Raw genomic sequence first — 17,287 nt, forward strand, 5'->3', positions numbered from 1 at the left:
CCTAATATGGTCCTAGTTGAACCAAACTTTCCAAAGAAGTACATCAAAGGACTAAAGAGATATGGACACAAGCATATCACCAATGATACCACATTATTTACAGGTGAATGAGATCTTTGTTTCTCTGTTTGCAATACTTTGACACAGCTATTTCCGTTGCTTTAAAAGCCACCACAATTTTACTTAAAGGAGTTTCGCCACGGTTTGCTCATCTTGAAAAGTTTAGCCTAAATTTTTTCGAGTTCGTCGTTTGTAATCTGTGTTAATCTTCTCCAGCCTAAACCATCCTTGATCCTTTATGACTTATTACATGGTGTTTTTCTATCTTACTATACTATTATTTTCAGTGTTTCTTCAATTTAAAGGTAAACGTGGCCAAAATAGCTCAAAATACCGTGACTGAGCTCCTTTCGTTAAAAGCAACCGAAAGATAGATCAAATAAAACAAGGTGGGGAAATTAATATGGAAAACAGAGAGTTGCCCTTTGTGACGAAGTTTCAGTTTCCCGTTGAAATGTCTGAGTTAAGGTAGCACTAGTTTTACTGGATATTTTTAATCTATTTAGCAACCCCGAAGCAAATGATTGGTGTGGTTCGGCTTGTTGTAAGGGACGAAAACGGAGAGCTACTGGCACTAGCTGACCATCGCAAGGGAGGGCTTGTGGCAGGTTACCGCTGACCAAACATCTTTCGGTAAGTTGTGATTCATCTTATTCAAGTGAAACAAATGCACAAGCTTGATGAAAGTGCGGAGAGAAAGAGAGTAAAGGGTATGTTAAGTTAAGGTTAAGATGTATCTTGAGCTTCGTATAAACTCTTGTTAATTCTTAGGCTATCGTAGCTTGATTAATTAAGAATATAACACAAACAGCGGCGATAAACATTGTTTTAACCTAGATTGAGACTAGATCCAGACCTCCAATATTTACGATATATAGGTTTCAAAATTTGTAACGGTCACTTTTGAAAATGTATGTTGACTAGCATACGAAACGTCAATTTCTGTATTAAGATGCGTTGGAATACAATGTTTATCACCGCTGTTTGTGTTATATCCTGGCTTTTTTTCCCATTTCTGCACCGGCATGGTGCCTGTGAGGTGTCTCGCATTAAAACACAATAGGACCTTACGCACGGCAACGGCGAGGAAGACGCCTGGTAAAAAAAAATGTATGTCTATTTTATTTTGGAATTTCGCATTTATTTGGAACTGTCTAGTGTGTCTGTCGGTATCAAAACTTGTCCCTACTGAATATGCTACGAATGCGTTCAATTCCAAATAGAAATGCGAAAAGTTAGCCGTTGTGGTTCACGTTCTCCTGACAACGCAGAATTTGGTCATTTCACGTTGCTGTTTTGCGGAGGACGGCAAAGACATGTACCAAGAATTATAATGCACGTGCACAGCCATTTATTTGCTTATCAAACCCTTTGTTTGGTGACGTTCTCTTTGTCGTTGCCGTTGCCGTCGTGTTTTGCGTAAGGTCCCTAATAGTAACAGCGGGCAGGCCTGGAGCCCGGACCCCTCGAGCCAGGTTCTAGAGGCATTAACCATTTGGCCAACGTACAACGTATCACCCATTCTGCTTATGTTTCCAATGCTACTCTTAATGACTACTAAAATATTGATTTCATTTCTTAATAACACATTTGTATAATTTTTCATTGAATGACCTCTTAAACATTCAATCCACAGATTCCTTTAATTCAGAAGAGAAAGAGAAACAAGCTCAAGAGAAAAATTAAGACATTAAGAAGTTTAGAATTTGAATTTTGTTTGCTCGAGCTAAGGCTAATTGTCCAAGTTATATTTAGAGTTTTAGTTTAATTTTATAATTAACATTTTTTCGTTAACAAAACGTCACTCGATTTGGGTGGGGGAATGAGTTTGCTATGTGAAATGGATGGGGTAATCGTCGGAAATTTTGAGAAGAACTCCCCTAAAAGATACCAGATTAGCGTTTTGTGAGCTTATAGAAGGAACCAGTTGGTCTTCTCCCAACTTTAAGTAAGCAGTAAGCTAAAACATTCTAGAATTAAACCAGAACATGAATTTTAACCCCTTAAAAGGTACTGCGATGCCTCGTTCACTTTTGAATGTGATTCCCCTTGCACAGCAATAACTAGGCCAGGGCAACGCCCAACATATAAAGCTAAGGCAATACAAATGTTGTCATTATAAAGTTATCGCTGGAAGAACTACAGGGAAACTGGGGACTGCAAGTGCAATAGCCCATTTCCTGTTGCTTCAAGACCCTCAAGCCTCTCTATCAAAGCGAGGCTTGGTGCACAACCATTCACATGAAAATGAGTTTAATTTGCATGTGAATTTATCTCTCGTTCATATGAAAGGACTGGCACTAAGACTCGCTTTGAGAAAGAGGCTAAAGGTAATTCGGAAATGGCCTATTTTCATTCTTTTCACTTTATGTTATTCGATTTTCTATTCGATTGTCAGTAGAGTTGTATTGAATAAAGATATGCTTAATTACAAGAACATCAAGCACTGTGTTTTTTTGTGTTACTGGTTGAGCAGACTATGAGTTACTTGACTTCCCCACAAGGATATAGAGTTTCTGTGGGCGAATCGTTGCTGACCCCGATGTATGCATTTTGAAAAGGTATGTGATGTAATCTTGCTAACGATCGGTGGTTCCATTGAACGAGATCAAGTAAATGTCGCTGAACACTTTGCCAACGACTTCTCGTCAGACTGGAGCGTCCACCGGCAGGCTACCAGAAGAAATAACGACATCAAGGGCTGGCATAAAGTTCTGAATCGTCGTGCGTGATTTGACAGGTTGGCCAAACGACGCAAAAATTTCACCGGCAAACTTTCAAGGCTAAGCTTTGCACGTGATTTACACACTCGCTTCCGATTGGTCCATAAACAATAGAACTGATTTGTCTTTCGTCATAACTTGGACATGTACCTAACCGCGAAACCATCCCTTTAAAAGAAGCAAGCATTTTATGGTGAAGCTGATTTTCAAATGGCCATTGCTGGATTGCAACCTGGTAATGGTGTTAGAAGTAGCTGGAGGAGATGTTTACTCAAACATTTCCTGGCTATGTTAACCGTTTTGAGCGCTGTTGGTGTAACATTGTATGTCACTGGAGCAGGAAAATCTTTCACAAATTCTCTAGACCACTTAATCAAAGCTAAATGGCAAAAGTTAAGGTAAGTAAACTTTCTTATATGGCTGATAATTGGAGAATTTAGTTTAGTATATGAGTGCACGTGAACTCTGACACCCCGGCCAAAGGATCGCAACATGACAACGCAAATTTGACTATTTTCAAACTTGAGCAAATAACACCCAACATATGAAGACAGACTTTAATTTCACAACTGCTTAAGTTTTGTATAACTGCGATGATCAATCGTGTCTTTGTGTCTCTCTCTGCAGTCCAAATATATGATATTTCATATATTCACTTGTATCTTCATCATCTACGGGTATATTATGAACTCACAGCGTGACCAGACCCCGTTGGCTTGATAGCTCAGTTGGCAGAGCACTGCACCGGTATCGCAGAGGTCATGGGCTCGATTCCGTCCAAGCCTGAATTTTGTTTTCAGGTTTCAATTTCACAACTGCTTAAGTTGTGTATATAACTGCGATGATCAATCATGTCTTCATATCTTTCTCGGGCAGTTCAAATATATGATATTTCATATACTCACTTGTAACACCCAGCATGTCGCAACACGTCGCAACAGGGTGGCCAAACGCGCGCAACATGTTGCGACGAAATGTTGCGATCGTTTGGCCGGGGCTTGGATAAATCCTTCAATTATGTCAGTTTATGGCCCGCTAAAAACCGTAATATAAACAAAATAACTCTATGAATTAATAAACTCGATGTTTATTGGCTGTACGTGTTCAGTGCATGCAGATTGACTTCCTCGCTTACGAGCGGACGGGAAATTAACTGCCATTGTGACCATAACAACGATAGCACGATGGAGCTTAAGTTTGGATTTCGTTAGAAGCTTATAGACTTTGCAATATGCTAAACGATTTCCCTACAGCGAACTTCTAGTTAGGGACACTTCGTTACATTGACAGGTTCTTAACACCTGCTGACAGAATGATCCGAGAAGCGATATTTCAAATTACTGAATTCTGCCTAGCAGACTATCGTAAGGGAGGAGTCGCGCAGGCTACCGCTGATCAGCTCAAATTTAATTTGAGGCAAGTAGCTAGTGGTTAGTGTCAAAGGATCAAAAGCTTCGGACGTCTTGGGGTAATCTCCAGGTACCTTTGGAAAGCTTATTTAGAAATCTTAGGATGCTTCAGATAATCTTAAAAATTAATGTTTTCAGAAACAACAATAATCAGAGATCACAGTATTTCCCTTGTTTTTTGTTTGAACTTCTCGTAGTTTTCTGTCCTCTCAAATTCAATTGTTTTTCTCTCTCTCTTCTTGGCTGCTACTTTTCAACAACTCCTTTTTCCAACGCACTAAGGCAGTGACTTAAATTTCTCTGAGATCAGATAGTTAAAGGATTTTGACACCTACAAAATGACAACTAATAGCTAAGCTGTGTGACATCGCCTTAAGACGCATTCCTTTATGGAACAGGGTTAATACATCCAACTTACAGAGGCCCAGGTTAATCAATTGACTGATTCGTGCAATTTCTTATTTGAATGAATCACTGAATCTAATTGGAACATGTTCTAACGGCAGTTTCCATGTGTTGACCATTAACACAAATTGTAGTCGTTGCTGCATAGAAGTTAATCAAATCATTTATTTTGCATCAACAGATCCACGAAAACGGGAAGTTTAAAGAGACAGAAAGACGAGTACCACCTTATAAGAACGTCAACCCAACAAGTGGTAGCACGATGAGCGCGGGAACAGAAAATTCTAGGATTCCATTTTCGATGTTCAAACCTTCCTGTATACCGGACTTTTTTTTTTTCACCTACTTTTATTTGTTGTGCTTTCTTTGAATTCTTGGGGTTTGTAGAGATTTTCTTGGACTGACCCGCTAGCCTAAGATGAATCTGGTTTGTACGTGCATATGACTCTTCGTCTTATTTCGCCACTTATTTTGATAGTAGTAACTTTACATAACTGTTTTAAGATGTAGACAATTTTTAATTAACGCTTAATTTTTAAGGTGCTGAGAAAAAGTAAAAGATGTCTTTATGCTACCCATTGTCACTTCTTAGTAATTTTTATGAGTGGATTTTTAACAAATAGTAAACATTAAGTGTCGTATGTTACTACCAGAAATAGCCGCCGCCTAATTAACGGAAACTTTCATTCAGAGAGCCAGAATTTGTGCTTGAAGAAAAATGCTATTTTCTAGAAATAACATGTTGGTGATTCAGGCAGGAGCGTTCTCAAATGAAAGTATTTCGTTTTCTGATTGGTCAGCGACCTGCTTGCGAATAAGATTGCATTTCAAGAAAGGCAATAGCCTGCCTAGCTGGTGGGAATCGCGAGTGAGTGATTGTTGGTGGCGAGGGCACCATTTTATTCCCGCCAAAACAAATGCACTCGCGCCCCAATACCGCAAGCTACGCAGGTTAGACGGCTAACTCCAAAATGAACGGCCATTTCAACTCAAATAGAGTTAATCTGTTAAGGGGATTTGAATACTTATTATGTAATTAACCTATTGAGCCCTTAATTAAAGTGAAAATCCCTGGGATATTTAGGAGGAAGGGGAAGTGGACCAGAGGCTTTGAGGGGAAAACAAAAGTACAACAAGCGTTCACGAGATGCTGCAGCAAATATCTACTCTAGATGTTTGATTGTGTCGTAAAAGTGGACTATTAGTATAACAGTATGAAACAAACAAACCAAAGCCTCACAATACTAAATCTGTCTTCAGCTTTTCGTACTAACTCTTCCCTTCCTAAGACTGTCAATCAATTAATTTTTATTTACACTACCAATTTATTAGCAAATTAAGTAACGGGTTAGAGAAATCATTGACTCGGAAACATTCTCATGATTGACCATCAAATTCTCTCAACCGATGTCATAAAGATGTATAGCAACTGATAGAGAGAATTTCTATTTCGAGCTTGTGTGTGAAACAGACCGCAGCTGGTAACGGAATTGCAATACCTGTAAATTTAAAAGCCTCTTAAACTATATTAATTATTAAACATTTGCTGAAAAAAGCTGCCCTTCACCTTGTTGATCAGCTCGGTTTAAAGATTGCCTCGCCTGTTGTTTTCTCGATCACGCAAACTTTGCTTTTTAAATGACGGACTCTGATTACTCTAACGGCGGGAAATCTCGCTGGCTGAGTTGGAGAGGGAGACTGGCCCTACTGACCGTATTGGTCGCTGTGGGAGGCGTGATTCACTTCACTAAAGCTGGAGAAAAGATTCACAACGATTTTAATGAATTAATCCACGGTCTCTTTCGCGGGGCAAGGTATGAGTTAAATAATTTTATGAACATCTTTGGTGTTAGTTGCTTTATCTTTAGTTTTGGACTAAGAACTACTTAATGCATTTCTATTTTAACTTCGTTATTATACTTATAAAAATTTCTTTTACATTCGAAAATCAACATGGAAATTTGCAAAGCTACAATTTTTTTCGAAAAGACTACTAATATTGAGCTTAATACGGAAGTTTTGATTCTAAAACATAAACATACGTTGCTTATTTTAAATTAACGGCTATGTTTGACGCGCGTTGTGTGTCACGTGACTTATCTAATCTGACCAGGATGAGTTATTCATTAACTATTGTGGTATGTGACCTGGAAAAGCTCAGTTTTGAAGTCAGACTGCGAAGTCCTTTAACGTGGTACCAAAACTGTCTCACAGACACCTTAAAGCTTGAACCTCAGATAGAAAGTAAAGGTTTTACCTATACTGCGTATTAAGATAGTGCATTTTTTCCAGACAGCTTACGTTGAAGCCTACGGATCCTCTCAAGTTTAAGACCGCGGCCGTTGCAGCAGATTATAAAACGTGTTCAGAATATGGCGTTAAAATTTTACGAGATCAAAATGGGAACGCAGTTGACGCCGCCATTGCCACCGCTCTGTGTGTTGGTGTGGTGAACGCGCATTCAGCTGGGATAGGCGGAGGAGGGTTCATGATTGTTTATGACAGGAAAACAGGTATGATGTAACCATGTGTGCGATGTATATAAAGCCCTGTCCACACTACCGCGGAGAAATTTGAAAACGCAGCTTTATTTCCACGGTTAGGCTTACCGTCCACACTAATCCGTCAAGGAAACGGAGCTTTTGGAAAACGCTCTTCAAACAGGAAGAATTTCAAAACGCCGGCTTTGCGTTTTAGTGTGGACGAAAAAACATTTCGAAAACGGAGCTTTCCGAAAACGATGACATCACGGTAATCGTTTGCTTTCCCTGTCCGCCAGTTTTCCTCAAACACAAATCCAAAATTACCAGTGATTATTGCGTTTTAAAATTTCTCCCAAGAAGTGTGGAGGGAAAACATTTGATGCGTTTTCAGAGTGAAAACGCCGTTTTCAAATTTCTCCGGCGTAGTGTGGGCGCGCCCTTAGTTTTAAGGCCAGTCCCCATGGAAGAGTTTAAGCCCTTGCTGTACTTTTGGCCGCCAGCTTTCATGAGCTCTCATCAAATTCAAAGCCAAGTGAGTCAACGAGAGTTTTGGCTCGGTTAACAAGCGGCTTAGTAATATCAACTCAAGGGCTCTGGCAGTTCGTTGGACTGCGTTTTGATATTAGTCAATGGGAGTGAAGAAAACCCACATCCAACTGTCATGCCTGAGCTTTAATTTCGTCGAGTTTCGTTAGCAGTGAAGATTTTTCCGTGCGAAAGACGGTTGTTTTGAGATCATGCGCGGCAAAACAGGTTCATGGCAAAATATTGGGAAAAAAAGGCGTTTTCGTTTGGCTCTAAATTTCGAAATTTCTGTATTGGGAATTGCAAACATCCGACGAAGAGGTAAAAAGGCTGTATTTCAGGTTTTTGGGTGAAGTTTACTTCGACTTTTTGGTAAATTGTTTTACAATCGCCCTTCCCGGATTTTTTCTTTCGGAGAGGGCCGCTGTAACTTAACACAATCTACTTTGGGGAGTAAATGTTAGTTTGTCAAATGGTACATTTGAAAAAGTAGAGTAGACAACTTCTTTTACAACATGCATAACGCTGCCTACATTTGACGAGTTCCTTTGGCAATTTTGCAGGCAACAGGAGTGTGATAAATTTCAGAGAGGCCGTTGCCGCACGTGAAAAAGCTGAGACAGCGGAGGAGATTCAACATCTTCTGGCGAAGTTCACAGAAAGAGGTGAGGTACTTTAAAAATCACAATGAGCAGCTCAGTCACCGATCAGCTCTGCAATCAACTGTTAATCATGGTTTTGGTAAATGTTTACCAAAGGTGTCGTATTATTTTTTTTTAACCCGAAGATTGATGAAGATCCTTTGAGAACTTTAGGAAGATTCGGAAAAAGACCCTTTATTGTCTTTTGATGGTAGAGTGGTTTTCATTTGAGTGCCGAAAAGTAATTGGCTTTACCTCACTACGCTACACGATTGGCTTAAAAAACTCGCGCCACTTTTTCGCCCAATTAGAAGTAAAACAAAAACCAATCGTGACGCGCTCGCGCACGTTTTCCCGCGCTTCGCGTCAGCTACTTGTACGTAGTTCGAGTTTTGATTGGTTCATTCGATTGTCTGTGTCTTTTGTGATTGGTCAGAGTGACTACTTTGGCTTTGGTTTTACGACACTCAATTAAATAAAACCGCTACAACACGATCGCTTGGTTTCATTATAATGGCACGTTGTTTTTTGTTATCAGAAGTAATGGCATGTTTCTCTTTTAAGGTAAGCATCATAAACCTTCGTCTGTTCAGACGTCCAGAATTTACAACATAGAAAGCCAAATTTAATCGTGAGTTCGCTTACGCCGGCGCATTTTCGTGCGATTGGCGCTAGTAAAATTTTTCCCGCGCTAAAATAAATTACAATATTTAGACAGGAAACCACATCAGTCTTAGCTGGTTTTCATGCGGGTCCTATATGCTGGTCAAATTGGAATTTGGAGTGTTGGTTTTTGTGGAGGGAGGAAAACCGGAGAACCCCGAGAAAAACCCTCGGAGCAAGGCGAGAATTAACCAGCAACGAACTCAACCCACACATGGAACCGGGTCGGAATCGAACCCGGGCCACATTAGTGGGAGGCGAGCGCTCTCACCACTGAGCCATCCCTGTTTCCCGAATACTGGGTGCTGCAAGTATTCTGATTATCTCATCCTCAGTTTGGATTTCTTGTTTCAGATCAAAAAACTGGAAATTCAGGAGAAGGAGAATTCTTAGGCGTGCCTGGTGAGCTGCGTGGATTTGAAGCGGCGTGGAAAAAATATGGCCGGCTACCCTGGAAAGACTTGTTTCAACCTGCTATTGAGATCGCTACGAAAGGATTCCCAGCCACTCCCGCGTTAGAATTGGCAGTTTCACTTAATCAGCGAATTATTAATAACGACCCTGGATTAAGGTGAGTGGAACAGCCCTGACATAATTAACAATAGCTCCAGTGATAAGTTATTGTTCATTTTTGTCGACGTGTTATATCTGTGCAGTACTTCTAGTTTTGCTGTCCATCTGTTTGACTGTCTATCTGCCTATCTGTATGACTGTCTGACTGATTTACTGACTATGTGACTGTCGGAATGATGACTAACTGTCTTTCTGAATGACCAGCTGTTTGACTGTATGACTGGTAACTGTCTGTCTGTCTGTCATGTCCGTCTTCCTGTCTGTCCAACTGTCTGTCTTTATGTCTAACGTTACTTTAGATCAATAGTTGTTCATGATCACAAGCTTTCCTTAACCTATTCATTCACATTGTTGCCCTTTTCAGCGAATTGCTCAAGCCGAACGGCCGGTTTATCAAAAAGGGCGACCCAATCAAACGGACAAAATATGGAAAAACTCTTCAAAAGATTGCTGAGGCTGGTGCAGATGAGTTTTATAGCGGAAAAATGGCAAAGCAGGTACAGTTCTTGTTAGTTATGTGCATAGATTACAAGCCTCGCTGCAATTGGTTGAAATGCCTCAATGTATACTTTGCCGCCCTATGGAACACTGTCTCAGTGACCAAACCATCCTTAGTCTAGCGTGACATATGCACGGTCTTGTCCTTTATCATGTCGTGACGCGCGTGACATTAGCGTGACGTATAATTCTCTCTTGTGTTCAGGTTATCAAAGACTTTAAATCGATTCATTCGAAGATCACCCTGGAAGACTTGAAAGATTACAAAGCCGTTGAAGTGAAACCATTGGAAGCCTCCCTCCCTGGGGTAAAGGGATACAAAATTCTGACCACCCCACCCCCTGCAGGAGGTGCAGCCTTGATAAACATCTTAAACATTCTAAATGGTAAGCGTAATTAACGGCCTTACGAAGCTATGATACAGTTACATGGGGAACACTAACTACAGTTTGTGTAGAAATGGGAAAAAACTAGGAGTATTCTACACCTGTAGGATTGGATGTTAGTCAATCTGAGGATTGATAAAAAAGTTACAGCTTAAACAAAAGTGATATTTAAACAATTCTTTGTGATACGCAGCGAGAAATTTATTGCCTTTTGTCCTATGTGTTTGCGCGTACAGGGTTTAATTTCAGTGCAGATGACATGAGGGAGCGACCTATTCTAACGTATCACCGCATGATTGAAGCATTCAACTTTGTAGCTGCTAAAGAGACGTACCTCGCGGATCCCAGGTTCAGTGATAAGACTGATGAGGTAGGAAACACCTTCTAAGTTACAAGATAACGTTTCACAAGACAAGGTCCCCTACCGGCCCATTTCTCAGTCCCTCGGTTTCCGTTGCACGAAGCGACTTACATTGTTGCTATTCCCCCACCCCTCCCAGGATAGAATGCCACTCCAATGCAGGTCATCTCCCAATTTTTGTGAGATTGCCTTGACGCTTTCCCCACCACCTATTCGTATTCCTGGGTGAGGAGAGGCACTGAGATTTATAAATCGGATGTTCTTTTCCGCGCAACTTTGCAATGTTCCTACAAAATGTTCAAGTATTGATCAGCGTGCTCGAGAAACTTGCAAATTCAATTAAGCCGTAACTTGCGGAGCATTCGTGGTTTCCAAGAACACTCGAACCAGCAGTTTTCTTTAGCTTTTTACACACTGCGGACCTTTTTATTTAGTTGTTGTAAACACACTTACATATTGCAGACCTATTTTTCTTTCGAGGCAGGTTGTCAAGGACATGTTAGATCCTCACAAAGGCGAGGAGCTGCGCAAGTTAATAGATGACAAAACTCACCCATGTGACTACTATGGTCCAATAAATTATCATATTGATGTTACAGATGGTACAATCCACTTGTCTGTCCTTGACAAAGACGGCAATGCTGCTGCCATAACAACATCAATAAACAAATAGTAAGTAGTAGAATTTTCACCTTTTACTCTCTCCCTTTCCAAATCGGCCTAAGAATCAGATTAGAAAATATGATTTTGATATTTGCCATGAATGAATCCACAGATTTAAAAGTTAAAACCCCTTTATGAACTAGACAGTACTGCTCGATAGCTTTCATTTGAATCGTTACACACTAGGGTTTCATTCACAGAATTAAAAGTTACAGCCAACCTACATAGCATAATAAAAAGTGCCCCACGAAAGCACTGCCCAATAGCTTTCATTTGAATGGTCAGTTTACATACTAGGATTTATCTACACACTGGATCCACCTTGCAGGGCATACTAAACAGCCCTGCGTAAAGATAGTGCTCGATAGCTGTCATAGCTTTCATTTGAATGGTCATACACTAGACTTAAAAGTTACAAAGGACAAATTGACTTTCCTTCTTGAGTTGAATAGTCAAAACTGTGGCTCCGTCCGCAGATAAAAGCAAGAACGTAACGACCTTTCACTTGTGCTTTGACATCGTATTTCCTGTTACGTAAAAAAGACAGACTTTTACAATTGATTTGAAGAAAAATATTGCTGTTTTGTTTCGCAGTTTTGGTGCCAAATTCCGCAGCAAAGAGCTCGGAATAATCTACAACGATCAACTCTTAGATGCCGTTAACATGTGGGTCACTGAATATCATTTGGAGCCCGATTCCTTCATTCCGCGCAAGCGGCCCTTGTCAATGGCTTCACCTTCCATCATCCTGGATGAAGCTGGGAATGTCAAAATGGTTTTCGGAGCCGCTGGAGGAAAATACATTGCAACTACTTTGGCACAGGTAAATAAATATCCATACTCCTTTCTGATCAAAGGTAAATAAAAGACTCGAGAAATAGGCCTGCTTGGAAGTTAAGGTGTGGTTGGGGTATCCGACTGTGGCCTTATGGCTCTGAAAAATGTGTTTTTCAGTCATGTTTAGAGGCTGAAAAACTTGCTTTTGTTAAGTGTAAAGAGGATACTATTTTCTTGTCATAGGCCCGTGGAAACTTTCACCTAGCTATTGCCAACTCAGTTCCTTGTCTGTTCTTATATTCCTCAGGTATTGATGAATTATTTCTGGTTTGGAGACAATCTGAAGGACGCTGTATCTAAGCCTCGTCTTCATAGTCAGTTGTTTCCTAATATGGTCCTAGTTGAACCAAACTTTCCAAAGAAGTACATCAAAGGACTAAAGAGATATGGACACAAGTACATCACAAATGATACCACATTATTTACAGGTGAATGAGACCTTTGTTTCTCTGTTTGCAATTACTTTGACAGTATTATTTCCGTTGCTTTAAAAGCCACCATAATTTTACTTAAAGGAGTTTCGCCACGGTTTGCTCATCTTGAAAAGTTTAGCCTAAACTTTTTCGAGTTCGTCGTTTGTAATCTGTGTTAATCTTCTCCAGCCTAAACCATCCTTGATCCTTTATGGCTTATTACATGGTGTTTTTCTATCTTACTATACTATTATTTTCAGTGTTTCAGTGTCAATTTAAAGGTAATTTTGCACATGGCCAAAATAGCTCAAAATACCGTGACTGAGCTCCTTTGGTCAGAAACAACTGAAGGATAGATCAAATAAAACAAGGTGGGGAAATTAATTTGGAAAACAGAGAGTTCCCCTTTGTGACGAAGTTTCAGTTTCCCGTTGAAATGTCTGAGTTAAGGTAGCACTGGTTTTACTGGATATTTTTAATCTATTTAGCAACCCCGAAGCAAATGATTGGTGTGGTTCAGCTTGTTGTAAGGGACGAGAACGAAGAGCTACTGGCACTAGCTGACCATCGCAAGGGAGGGCTTGTGGCAGGTTACCGCTGACCAAACATCTTTTGGTAAGTTGTGATTCATCTTAACCTAGTGAAACAAATGCACAAGCTTGATGAAAGTGCGGAGAGAAAGAGAGTAAAGGGTATGTTTAGTTAAGGTTAAGATGTATCTTGAGCTTCGTATAAACTCTTGTTAATTCTTAGGCTATCGTGGCTTGATTAATTAGGAATATAACGCAAACAGCGGCGATAAACATTGTTTTAACCTAGACTGAGACTAGATCCAGACCTCCAATATTTAAGATATATAGGTTTCAAAATTTGTAACGGTCACTTTTGAAAATGTATGTTGACTGACTCACGAAACGTCAAGTCCTGTATTAAGATGCGTTAGAACACAATGTTTATGACCGCTGTTTGTGTTATATCCTGGCTTTTTTTCCCCATTTCTACACCGGCATGGTGCTTGTGAGGTGTCTCACATTAAAACACAATAGAGACCTTACGCATATACGACGGCGAGGATGACGCCTGGTAAAAAAATGCATTTCTATTTTATTTTGGAATTTCGCCTTTATTTGGAACTATCTAGTGTGTCTGTCGGTATCAAAACTTGTCCCTACTGAATATGCTACGAATGCGTTCAATTCCAAATAGAAATACGAAAAACTAACCGTTGTGGTTCACGTTCTCCTGACAACGCAGAATTTGGTCATTTCACGTTGCTGTTTTGCGGAGGACGGCAAAGACATGTACCAAGAATTATAATGCACGTGCACAGCCATTTATTTGCTTATTAAACCCTTTGTTTGGTGACGTTCTCATTGTCGTTGCCGTTGCCGTCGTGTTTTGCGGAAGGTCCCTAATAGTAACAGCGGGCAGGCCTGGAGCCCGGACCCCTCGATCCAGGTTCCAGAGCACTAACCATTCGGTCAACGTACAACGTATCACTGCCACTCTGCTTATGTTTCCAATGCTACTCTTAATGACTACTAAAATATTGATTTCATTTCTTAATAACACACTTGAATAATTTTTCATTGAATGACCCGTTAAACATTTAATCCACAGATTCCTTTAATTCAGAAGAGAAAGAGAAACAAGCTCAAGAAAAAAATTAAGACATTAAGAAGTTTAGAATTTGAATTTTGTTTGCTCGAGCTAAGGCTAATTGTCCAAGTTATATTGAGAGTTTTAGTTTAATTTTAGAATTAACATTTTTTTCGTTAACAAAACGTCACTTGATTTGGGCGGGGGCATTGGGTTCGCTATGTAAAATTGATGGGCTGATCGTCGGAAATTTTGAGAAGAACTCCCCTAAAAGATACCAGATTAGCGTTTTGTGAGCTTTAAACCATACAAGGTACCGGTATAATTGCTAAGTAAACAGTAAGCTAAAACATTCTAGAATTAAACCAGACCATGAATTTTAACGCCTTAAAAGGTACTGCGATGCCCCGTTCACTATTGAATGCGATTTCCCTTGGAGAGCAATAACTAGACCAGGGCAATGTCCAAAATATAAAGCTAGGGCAATACAATTCTTGTCATTATAAAGTTATCGCCGGACGAACTACAAGGAAGCTGGGGACTGCAAGTACAATAGCCCTTTGCCTGTTGCCTCAAGACCCTCAAGCCTCTCTATCAAAGCGAGGCCTGGTGCACAACCATTCATATTAGAATGAGTTAAATTTGCATGTGAATTTATCTCTCGTTCATATGAAAGGATTGGCACTCGCTTTGAGAAAGAGGCTAAAGGTAATTCGATTTTCTATTCGATTATCAGTAGAGTTGTATTCAATAAAGGCATGCTTAATTACAAGAACATCAAGCAGTGTGTTTTTTTGTGTTACTGGTTGAACAGACTATGAGTTACTTGACTTCCCCACAAGGATATAGAGTATCTATGGGCGAATCGTTGCTGACCCCGGTGTATGCATTTTGAAAAGGTGTGTTTTGTAATCTTGCTAACGATCGATAGTTCCATTGAACGAGATCAAGTAAAAATCGCTGAACACTTTGCCAACGACTTCTCTTCAGACTGGAGCGTCCACCGGCAGGCTACCAGAAGAAATAGCGACATCAAGGGTTGCGTAATGTTCTGAATCGTCGTGCGAGTGGGCAGTGCGTATTATCTCTGTTGGCTGAACGCAGTTTTTGATACCTGTGTTTCATTTACCTTTTTCTCTCAAACCCTTGATCCCTCGGTCGTCAAAAATGCCAGCAAGCAAGTTAACAACACAAACTTTGGTTTTTTGATGGTTAAGCTGACGTATGTGTCGTTTCCATGCCAACATGAGCAAATATAAACAGGCCTTTGAAATCGGTTCTGTTTATTTGTAGAAAATCTAGTCATTAGATTTTCCTTATAATTTGCATGCAACAAGCTTGTAACGATTCTCACAAGTTAACACCATTTTGCTAATAATTTAACAGAGAGATCTTTAATTATCCCTTGTTGAAGGTTCACTGGAATATCGAGAATTTCCTTTGTTAAAGTTCAATTCTTTTCAGTAGTCCAGTTACTTATTTCCTAAAATATTTTCGTGCCAAATTTCGTGAAATTCTAATGAGTGGTGCTCGAGAAATAAGCGTATTTCCAAGAGTGCAATTTTTCATTCAATCGCAATTTTTTGACTTACTGCGCATGCGCTGCATTTAACTGGGTTCTTTCGGTAACAAAGAAAAAGCTGAGAATTGCTGGGTTCTTTGCATCGTTACCTTCTCTAACATATCGTTGTAATAAAAGACTAAAGCCATCAATACACTGCGTTCAATTATACAGAAAAATAGCACAGATAGTGCGGGTGTTGAATAAATAAAATGATCGCTCTATTGACGGCATGTTTGTTTTTTGCAATCCTTGTGCGCGCGCTGAATTGCATCGGCAAAAGCGCGCGCGAAAACTGTGTTCGGCCACCTTAATCGAGCGTTAACAGGGCTTCCACCGCAAAAGCTTTATTTATGACCTTGGACGTTCGCGGATCCACTTCATACGTGGGCAAACTGGTCGTTGGCGATTTGACAGGTTGGCCAAACGACGCAAAAATTTCACCGGCAAACTTTCAAGGTTAAGCTTCGCACGTGATTTACACTCTCGCTTCCGATTGGTCCATAAACAATAGAACTGATTTGTCTTTTGTCATAGCTTGGACATGCACCTAACCACGAAACTATCCCTTTAAAAGAAGCAAGCATTTTATGGTGAAGCTGATTTTCAAATGGCCATTGCTGAATTGCAACCTGGTAATGGTGTTAGAAGTAGCTGGAGGAGATGTTTACTCAAACATCTCCTGGCTATGTTAACCGTTTTGAGCGCTGTTGGTGTAACATTGTATGTCACTGGAGCAGGAAAATCTTTCACAAATTCTCTAGAACACTTAATCAAAGCTAAATGGCAAAAGTTAAGGTAAGTAAACTTTCTTATATGGCTGATAATTGTCCTCCTCGAGCTGACCAACAAAAGGGATGTTAAATTGTACTTAAGCCGCGACTAATAATTTTGGAGAATTTAGTTTAGTATATGATTGCACGTGAACTCTGACGCCCCGGCCGAACGATCGCAACATGACAACGCAAATTTGACTATTTTCAAACTTGAGCAAATAACACCCAACATATGAAGACAGACTTTAATTTCACAACTGCTTAAGTTGTGTATATAACTGCGATGATCAATCATGTCTTCATATCTTTCTCGGGCAGTTCAAATATATGATATTTCATATACTCACTTGTAACACCCAGCATGTCGCAACACGTCGCAACAGGGTGGCCAAACGCGCGCAACATGTTGCGCCCAACAATGTTACGATGTGTTGCGACGAAATGTTGCGATCGTTTGGCCGGGACTTGGATAAATCCTTCAATTATGTCAGTTTATGGCCTGCTAAAAACCGTAATATAAACAAAATAACTCTATGAATTAATAAACTCGATGTTTATTGGCTGTATGTGTTCAGTGCATGCAGATTGACTTCCTCGCTTACGAGCGGACGAGAAATTAACTGCCATTGTGACCATAACAACGATCGCACGATGGAGCTTAAGTTTGGATTTCGTTAGAAGCTTATAGACTTTGCAATATGCTAAACGATT

General features: G+C 40.1%; 2 protein-coding genes across 2 annotated transcripts in view; both read left to right on the plus strand.

Moving 5' to 3' along the window:
* Window positions 1–1,826, plus strand: part of LOC145468859 (glutathione hydrolase 1 proenzyme-like) — a 9,496-nt gene extending 7,670 nt beyond the window's left edge. Inside the window, exons 10-12 of the mRNA XM_081452550.1 lie at window positions 1–103; window positions 567–693; window positions 1,697–1,826. The exon at window positions 1–103 is cut by the window's left edge and continues 78 nt beyond it. Coding sequence (XP_081308676.1) covers window positions 1–103; window positions 567–679 — 216 coding nt within the window. The 3' untranslated portion in view covers window positions 680–693; window positions 1,697–1,826. The remainder of the gene's footprint in view (window positions 104–566; window positions 694–1,696) is intronic.
* Window positions 1,827–3,122: 1,296 nt separating this feature from the next.
* On the plus strand, window positions 3,123–17,197 carry LOC145468857 (glutathione hydrolase 1 proenzyme-like). Its single transcript, XM_081452549.1, has 13 exons — window positions 3,123–3,181; window positions 4,779–6,411; window positions 6,890–7,110; window positions 8,169–8,270; window positions 9,264–9,480; window positions 9,847–9,979; window positions 10,186–10,366; window positions 10,603–10,736; window positions 11,212–11,399; window positions 11,985–12,213; window positions 12,475–12,655; window positions 13,129–13,255; window positions 14,261–17,197. Exons 2-12 carry the CDS (start codon window positions 6,236–6,238, stop codon window positions 13,239–13,241), a joined length of 1,875 nt encoding a protein of 624 aa, XP_081308675.1. The 5' UTR covers window positions 3,123–3,181; window positions 4,779–6,235; the 3' UTR covers window positions 13,242–13,255; window positions 14,261–17,197.
* The last annotated feature ends 90 nt before the right edge of the window (window positions 17,198–17,287 follow it).

This window comes from Orbicella franksi, chromosome 14, assembly GCF_964199315.1.
Source record: "Orbicella franksi chromosome 14, jaOrbFran1.1, whole genome shotgun sequence".
In the NCBI taxonomy this organism is placed as follows: domain Eukaryota; kingdom Metazoa; phylum Cnidaria; class Anthozoa; order Scleractinia; family Merulinidae; genus Orbicella; species Orbicella franksi.